The sequence below is a fragment of the Orycteropus afer genome, unplaced genomic scaffold (genome assembly GCF_000298275.1).
Source record: "Orycteropus afer afer isolate SDZICR_OR568_19922 unplaced genomic scaffold, OryAfe1.0 scaffold00006, whole genome shotgun sequence".
Classification (NCBI taxonomy): domain Eukaryota; kingdom Metazoa; phylum Chordata; class Mammalia; order Tubulidentata; family Orycteropodidae; genus Orycteropus; species Orycteropus afer.
The window spans coordinates 23,254,774-23,263,397 of NW_006921593.1; the positions used below are offsets into that span (position 1 = coordinate 23,254,774).

At 55.4% G+C, this 8,624-nt stretch overlaps 1 protein-coding gene across 1 annotated transcript in view; it reads left to right on the top strand.

The window, feature by feature from the left end:
* The first annotated feature begins 8,480 nt into the window (after nt 1-8,480).
* GBX2 (gastrulation brain homeobox 2) overlaps nt 8,481-8,624 on the top strand; it is a 2,849-nt gene continuing 2,705 nt past the window's right edge. The window contains exon 1 of the mRNA XM_007943655.2: nt 8,481-8,592. Coding sequence (XP_007941846.1) covers nt 8,481-8,592 — 112 coding nt within the window. The remainder of the gene's footprint in view (nt 8,593-8,624) is intronic.

Consider the following 8,624-nt stretch of genomic DNA (forward strand, 5'->3'; position numbering starts at 1 on the left):
CGCAGAAGCCTAACTCACCCCAAAGGACGGTTGCATCAGAGCTTGAAGACCAGCAAAGTTTACACATCTTGATTTGAAACAAAATAATGTGAAATGAGGGGAACATTGCCTCCCCGAGACCGATGCCAAACTGGGTTTTAAGTGCAGACTGCGGACGCTCAGGGTGGGACCCTACCCTGCGCGGGACTTTGTGCCTGGCAGCCCACAGCACTCCAGGCCTGGCTCTCTGGGGAGCACCTGGGGTCAGATGCCAGGCTGCACCCTTCTCAGTTTGGCAGCCTTGCTTTAATTTTAAATTTTAAATTACGCAGAGGTCTGTATGCTCAGAGCGCATCTGCTTCTCGGCCCCCACCACCACCCCGCGCCTACCCAGCGCTAGGCAGTGCCCAGGGCAGGGAGCTGCGGGGTCACCATTTAGCCACCTGGTGCTCCCTGCACGACGTGAGCGCTAGATAACCCTGCCCTTACGGACCACCAGGGGAGGCCGCGGGTGGGAAGGAGCAGCGTTTACGCCCATTTCGCAGCGGGCACCACAGAGGCTTGGAGAGCTGTGCGCCCGGGGCGCGCCCTGCAAGTGGCAGAGCTCCTGTCCTTCCGCCGCCAGACCCTGCTCCAGTGAGTCCGAGAGCCCGGACCACCTGAGATGGAATTTAAAGAGGACCAAGTACCACGTGACTTTTCTATATTCACCTTCAAAATCTGTTCGTGTTTCTTGTATCTTCTGCAGTCATGTAGGACCAAGGTTTTTCTTGTGGCCTAGACGTCTGCAATCCTAAGAAGCAGTGCATCTTTTTTTTTTTTCCCCAACCTTAGGCACGAAAAGGATGTTCTTAGCCCCACTGATGCCCCGAGAAATGGCGCCAGCACATCAATCTGTGCCCTGGGAGCGTAGAGCCCAAACAGGCCCTGAAGCAGATGCTATTACTTACATGGCCCATAGGGGGCGCTCTGGTCCCTGAGCCCCGCGCACACCCTCGGTGTGTTTCAGCTGTTCTAGAACTATGAGTCTTTAGATAAAACTCTTTCCTGCATTCCCTCATTAATCTGTGAAAAACACTAATACCTGAGTTCTGTCACAAATGCAAAATACTCATGGTAGCTCATTAAAATAAAAATTAATTTAAAAATAAGCCGACTTGCCCAATAAAAGACTCAGTTCACTTGCATTTGAAAGTACAGATTTTCAAACAACTTACAGTGTTGGCGAGTGAGTCAATGGGCTGAATCTGAAATACTTTCTGCTAGAATGAGGCTGACCCTTTGGAAGTCTCCCACCTTTTGAGTTGTATTTGTTTTATGTTATTTTATTTAGGGTTTTATTTGCTCCCCCCCCCCGTTTAAGTGCAAACTCTGAAAAAAAAAAAAAAAAACAGTAAGTTCCTGCAAGAAACTTGTGACTGCTGCAGGGGGTGAGGTGGGTATCACCAAGAAATAAACCTGAATATCACAGTAACAGATGGATCCCAAAACACTCACCGTCCGATTCAACAAAAACAAAGAGCAAGCGGCAGGGCGTTGGGACCACAAGAAGGAGCATCCCTAAATCAATATTCAGTGAACGACGGACTCCCAATTGGTCCCATTAGGCCCCATCACTCCGTTTGCTGAGTGGCCCAGAGGAGCCCCTGCTCGTTCTGAGCCTGCAGTGCTCTTGACTGTCACAGACAGAAGTCCGTCCCACTGTTCCCGGTGCAGGCGCGTAGCATCATCGCTGGCTTGATTCCTGTCTCAGCAGAGACCAGTGTCCTTGCACTTGCAGGAGGAGAGCTGGTGTCAGGCGACCTGCAGGAGACATCTTCCCAAAGGCCTGGCAGCGGATGGTCAGATCAGCCCCCAAGCCCTTAGAACCTTCTCCCTCTTCTGGTGACAGTGACGCTGTCTTCCAGAGGTAACACTGCACCTTGCTCTTGCCTCAGTGTGTCCCCCCCCAGGCATGAGGGACCTGCAGGACAATGACATGTCTGTGTGCATGGCTCCCCCTTGCCAGGGCTGCTGTCACATCATTGTGTCAAATGGATACTACGTAGGACAGTGAGACCCCTCTCCTTTAACTCTCTGTTCATCATTCCTGAAAAAGAACCACAGTCCCTGAAATGAAACACACACACACACACACACACACACACACACACACACACACGAGGACAGGCAACCTGCCCCAGGCCCTCATTTCCCACAAGACCCAGAAGTGACCCTACAGCCCAGAAGTGACCCTACAGAAGCCCAGGGACAGTGTTCAGAAGTTTTCTGGGCTTTTCCCCCTGAGCCTCAGAGAACCACCTCCTCCGCACTCTCTCACCACCTGAGGCGACTGCTGGATGGAAATGCTTGGGGTTCTTAGGTTTGTTCTCTGACCTACTTCCTGCTTCTCGTTTCCCTGAAGTTTGGAAACTTGAGGCCACACCCACAAGGCAAAGAAAATGGTTTGCTTGCATCCAAGTCCTGCAAACGGATTTCTTGAATTTTTCTCGGTTGACAAGCAGTTGCCAGAAATGCATAAATCCTTCCGTCTCAAAGCCCAAGGAGTTCACCACCCCCAAACATTTCTGCCATCCCTACCAGGAGGGGGCTGGCCACTCAGGAAACCTGAGGCCGAGGGGACAATTAAAAATCTCCCACCCACCCACTCGGGCCTCATGGCGCTGACAGAGAATGCTAATGACAAGGCACTGTCCACTCCTGTAAGGACAGCGGCCCACTACATTTTACTGTGAAGAAAAGCCACTCACCCTCTTGTGAGCCCAAGACCTACAGGGCCCCCCAGGGTGCTGAACAAAGAGGCAGAGGACCAGAGGGTCCATGGGGGCGGGGAGCTGAGTGGGGGGGGCAGCCTCTTACCCTCTTTGCCACCCCTGTCCCGTGACTTGGGTTCTCAGCGCCCCTAACAAGTCCAGCATTATCCAGGTGGTCTCCTCCGTGCGGGAAGGGGTCTCCTCCAGTGGTTTCACAGCAGGTGCTCTTCCGTGGCTTCTGTCCCATGGTTCCTTCAGTGATGTGTCCCTCTTTACAGACGGGGAGGGGGCTGACATCTTGGGTTGTCTCATTATTTTGCTGCTCCATGGAGATGACGTCCACCCCCATAAGCACATGATCCCTTCCTCTTCCCTCCTGGGAAAAGTAACTTGTTCAAGGTGGTCTCCCCAGTGGAAGGTCCTAGGTGGCCCCAAGAGTATACACTCAACCGCTAACCTAAAGGTTGAGGTTCAACCCCGCCCCCAGTGGTACCACGGAAGAAAGGTCTGGCTACCTGCTTCCCTTAAGATACCCCAAGAAAACCTTTGCAGTGGTTTTACTCTGTAGCACGTGGGGTCGTCTGGAGTCGGCTGGACATAGCAGGAACTGAGGACAATAACCACTCCCCGTGGATCTGGTCCCCTCAGTTACTAGCAAATTTGGGGCAGTGACCTTCACCCCAGAATTCCACGTGCCTTCCTCCTGAGCAGGCCGGGCCTTTCCAAGTCTTCTTCCTCCTTTAACCAACATCCCTCCTGTCTTGGGGCATCCTTTGCGGGTCACGTTTGCTCGTGGAAGGGGCAGTAAGCACAGGAAACGCAGCACCCCTTGCAGGTACTGTTGGGAGTTCTCGCTAACCTGCAGGCTCCGTTTCCACTGGGTCCTTGCAGAGTAAAAGTCAGAGGGTGTGGGTAGCTGCAGATCCAAACACCCTTTGACTTCCTTCAGTGTGGTTTCTAAAGGGTTAAACAAATGCCTTTGAGGCCAATGTGAGCTCTTAAAAGGACAACAGCCCGGCAGGGGGTCGGGGCTGGCGGGAGGCGGCGGGGCTGCTGTGGGAGCGCCCCGAGTCCCTCGAGGCCCCGGCCGCCCGCGGAGACGCGCCGAGTCCCCGGCCAGCCTCTCCCGGACACCTGGTCTCTTCTGGGGCGTTGGAACTCGCGGGGCGCACAGCTGAGTGCGGACCACGCGTCTCTGGCCTGCGCGTCCTCCGCCAGCACCCCTGGGGCGCGGGCTGTGTCCTCGCCGTGCCCCTCGCGAGGTGCCGCCAACTTCCAGGACAAGGCGGGCGGTGGGGCGCGGGGACTGCAGCGGAGCCGGCACCCCGGGGGGGCTGCGCACCCCCTAACCCCTCAGTGCCCTCTGTCCGCGGCCCGGTGATTAGCATCTCTGTGAAGTCCCGCAAACAATGCCCGCTGTGCGGGGAGATGAAAGCCCGGCCCCAGTGGCGGGGCGCGATTGAAGTCCCCAAAGGTGGCCCCGGAGAACCCGGGAAGCGGATGGGGCAAGAGAAGCCTGGCGAGGAGCGCCCGGGCCTGTGACTCTCTCCCTCCCAGCCGCCCCGCCACCCAGAACCCCGGCCTGAGCCGCTGCCCAGCGGGGCTATCGTGAACGCCAGGCCCCCGGCCCCGCTCGCCCCTGTCCAGGCCTCGGGTCCCGGCCCCCGACGGGACCTCCGGGCTGCCTCCTCCCCAGACCCGCCGAGGACTCCCTGGCCCGGTGGGTGCGCCCGGAGAGGCCTTCGTTGGGCGCGGACGCAAGATTTTTGAGGGCAAAGCTCTTGGCAGACCACCTCCTCACACACACACTGGTGGTACCCGAGCTCCCTAACCCCCTGCATCAGGGTTATTTGGAAAAGGAAGCAAGATCCCGGTCTCCACGCTCTCGGACGCCTGCGCCCCCAGCCCCAGGAGCCCACCCGGGCGTGGGGTGCGGGAAGGCCCGGGCTCCAGGCTCTGGCAGCTAGCACCAGGGGCCAGTCAGCGCGTCGATGTCCGAAGCGCAGGGCTCTCCGGCCGTGCCAGACACCCCTCTACCCACGATCCTACGAGGGCTGGCCTCGGGCCACCCAGCTGGGGATCCCTGAGCGCTGGAGTGGGAGGGGCGCGCAGGTGTGAAGAGTCATTTTCCCGGGCCTTGGGGCCTGAGGAGAGAAGTTTCCAATTCCCTGTGGGGAAAGGCCTGGAAAAAAAAAAAAAGAAAGAAAAGAAAGATAAAAACCACCTCTCCTTCACTCTCCCGCTTTGCGTTTGTTTTGTCACTGTCACTTTGAGAGCGGGAGAACAAAAGGCAAAACTTTCTCCCTAAGACTGTCCCGGGAGCAGGGTCCCGCAAAGTATTTCTTGGGTCGAAGCTTTCCTGAAGCCCTCGGCCAGCTTTCCACACGGCCAAGGAGGAGAATAATGAAACCCAAGACTTTTATTTTATAAACCACTTGATCTTTGCTTGGGAAACTCCATTAATTGAATGGGTTTGCCTTTTTTGCCAGTCCCCTTTATCATTATTTATGGGCTTTAAATTGTTTAAAGTTCCCTTGACGTTCAATTTACAAGTTTGGGGACTTTTTTTGTTCCGCCTTTTGTCCTGGAAAAAGACATCGTGTTGGAAGTGCTTTGAAAAGCCTAACATGAGAGGTTGGCAATGAAAAGAGAGCGGGTGAGATCTCTTTTAATTCCGTCCTGTTGGTGAATGGCTCTTTTACATAATTGCAGGAGCCATTTCAAAGCCAGCCAAGGGCTGACTTCACTTAGAACCACATGGAGTCTATTTTGGGCTTTCAAATTAAAAAAAAAAAAAAAAAAAAAGAAAAAGAAAAAGAAAGAAAGAAAGGAAAAAAAAAAAAAAAGCCTGAATAAAATAGTTAAAAAAGATGAGGCTTCAACGCTTTCGGCTACTTGCAAATTGGTGTGTCTGATGGGGAATTTTACACAAGCAAGCCTTTGTGAGTGCGTCTTGGGCTCGGGAGGGACTGCTCCGGGTTGGCTGGGTGTGAATTTCAATTGCCCTTCCATAAATAAAACCCATCCCGAGCTATTTCCCAACTATTGCCAGGAGCAGGAGCCGCGGCTCTGGCGGGAGGAGCACACCACTCAAAATCCCTATCCATAAAAACAACCCGGTTGCCCGAGAAACCAGGCCGGCGCCTGCGACTGGGCGGCGCGAGCGAGCGCCCGGCGCGCGAGGCCCGCAAGTTTCCCGGCGCCCACAAGAGACCATGGGCGCCCGCGGCCACCCCCGTCCACGACCACCCGCGACCTCGAGCCCGGCGGAGAGTCGGGGTGCGCGCGCTTCGCGGGGCTTCCTTACTGCTCCCGGCTGGGCTCGGGAGCCAAAGCGCAAGTTTGTCCATGAATATGCGCTTCCGCGTGCATTTTATAGCGGACGTTCGGCTTTCCTGCACCTGCCGGCAAACGTGGACCGGGCCGGCCCCGACGCGCCCAGACAACTTAATTACCATCACTTTTACTGACGTCAGGTTTTAAGTGGCGTTTAATAGGATCCTGACACCAACTTGGCACCGGGCTCGGAAGGTGCCTTCTCGAGCCAGGAGCTGGGCCAACTACGTCCTGGTGGAAAGGACAAAAGTCAAGCAAGTTAGCCGGAGTTGGGGGACCCAGCTCCCCGTTCGGGTGTCTCCTTACTTTCCCTAATTGGGCTGGGGTGGGGGCAAGGCACTTTCCAAGCAAACTTGCAAAGACCTGTGAGGAGTGGTTTTCCGCGCAGCCTGGGCCCAGCTGAGTCATCGGTGCCTTTGCAGTTTGAGGCAGTAACGAGTTGAGCAGGTGGGACTCGAAGGATGGATAAGCCATGTACCTGTCGCCCGCGGCCCATAAATCTCTCTGAGGAGCCGAGGAAAAACTCAAAAGGCTTTTATTATGCGCAGTCCCCACGCTCTGAGCGCTTTGCAGGTAGCTGAGGTACCGAAGGAGTCTTGTTAATCACGCCGGAACACACGGATCCTTTTATGACGCTAACAGTCGTTTTCTAAGCAGTTAAGCATTAGATGAGAAAATATGACTGCATTGCATTGAAGAAAAGGCACACTAGTAAATAAAATTCCTATTGATGAGAATTCTCTGAACTCACTAATAAAAGAAGATTAGTATTATAACCCCCGCAGTCAATACTTTCTATGGCAATTTATGGGTGCAAATAATATGCCATCAAATTATTTCAAGTGTAGCTATAATTCAACGGACCTAAATCTTCTTGCTGGACTTTCAAGGTAGAATTATCGCCAAAATCATCCAAGGAAGCCCTGTCTCTCGGAGGGTAATCAGGCGACGGAGTCCCTAGAACAATATTTTTTTGCAGGAAAATAGCAAATTGAATGGCAAAGTGGCGTAGGTAAAACAGGTAACAGTTGCCACAGACTTGCCAGTGGCAGACTGCGAAGGGACCTGGCTGTAGCAACGCGAAGCTAGCAAGAAGTGGAACGTTTTTTACTTAATATTAAAAAAAAAAAAGGTGAGGCTGCTCCAGCCCGGGTAACTAGGTGGTAATCGGAGGGAATATTTATTATGCTCGTAAAGGCGCCAGCCTCTTGCCCTAGGCTTCGATTTTTTTTTTTCTTTTTCTTTTTCTTTTTCTTCTTTCGTGGAAGTGCAGAAAGAGGCCCGAGCTTGGAAACCCTGCAGACACGTCCTTCCCCGAGATCCCTACGGGAATTCCTGTTCCCCTCGCACCGCCGAAGCCACCTCCGGGTCTGGGCGTGAAGTCAGTGCGGCTTCCTAATGAATTCCTTTTCAAGCGCCTGCTGCCGCGGGAGCCCTCGATTCCTGCGGCCTGGAGTGGGGGTCGCGCCTGAGACGCCTTTGTCCGGGTACCGGGGGGGGGGGCGCAGAGGACGCGCCTGCCCGCTCCCCTCCAGGGCCTCCTGGGTGGGCTGTGGGGTCCCTGGCCAGGCTCCGGACTGAGCAGGTCTTCTGAGATTAAGATGTCCCTGGGGGGGGGGGGCCTTGGGGTTAGAGCAAAAGAAAGAGCGAGCGCGGAGAACTTCCAAGAAGCAGGTCGATAAATTCATAAAGATTGATTTGTTTTTATCTCCCAATTAAATGTGCTTGTAAGTGATACACCACACGCGGCCCCACGGGCCTACTCCTCAGCCGCGAGCCCCTGGGCGCCATCTGACTTCCAATGGCCGGTGGAACAATGCCCTGGTCTCCCGCTCGCCGGCCGGCGCTCGCGGCCGCTCCAGGCGGACGCCCAGCCGGGGAAGTGGGCGCCCAGGCCCCGGAGGCGCGTGGACGCCCGGCGCGCGCTGGCGCGCTGCGCAAGGTCGCTCCTCTCCAAACGATTCCGTCCTTAAAGGAAACGTAAGAGCCGAAAGTTTCTTGTTTTTATATGGGGGCGGGGAGAAGAGCACAACTGAGCCCCCCAAGAAACAATTTCCTTGCTCCCCAGTTCTGGGGTCTTTACCATTGCGGAGGCAGGGGCAGCCTCTGGGGGGCTCTCAGCTCCATGCGGCGGCTGGCAAAGGGGACCGCGCTGGGGCCCGGGCGGCGGCGCGGGGTGAGCCAGCTCTCCGTTCGCAACGTGCTTAATTAGCGCCTATTTACAAAGCGCAGCTTTTATTTGAGCAAACATCATAAAGCTTTCATCAGGATCATCTCGCGTTCTGCAGTCTGGGGGCACGGCGCCTCCCCCCCTGCTCCCCGAGGATAGAGCAGATAAAGGACCCGCTTTATTATCATAATTATCGTCGCTGTTCCTTTGGTGCGCGCTGGCAAAGTGCGTGCAGAGGTGCGATGATTAAGGATGTCATGAGAAATGAGACGAGGGCTCGCTCGCGGGCGGGCCTGCTCGGGATGGGGAGCCGGCGGCCTCCCCGCGCCTCCGGAGACCGCGCGGGGACGCTGCGTGCAGCTCGGCGGGTCCCGGCGCCCGGGGAA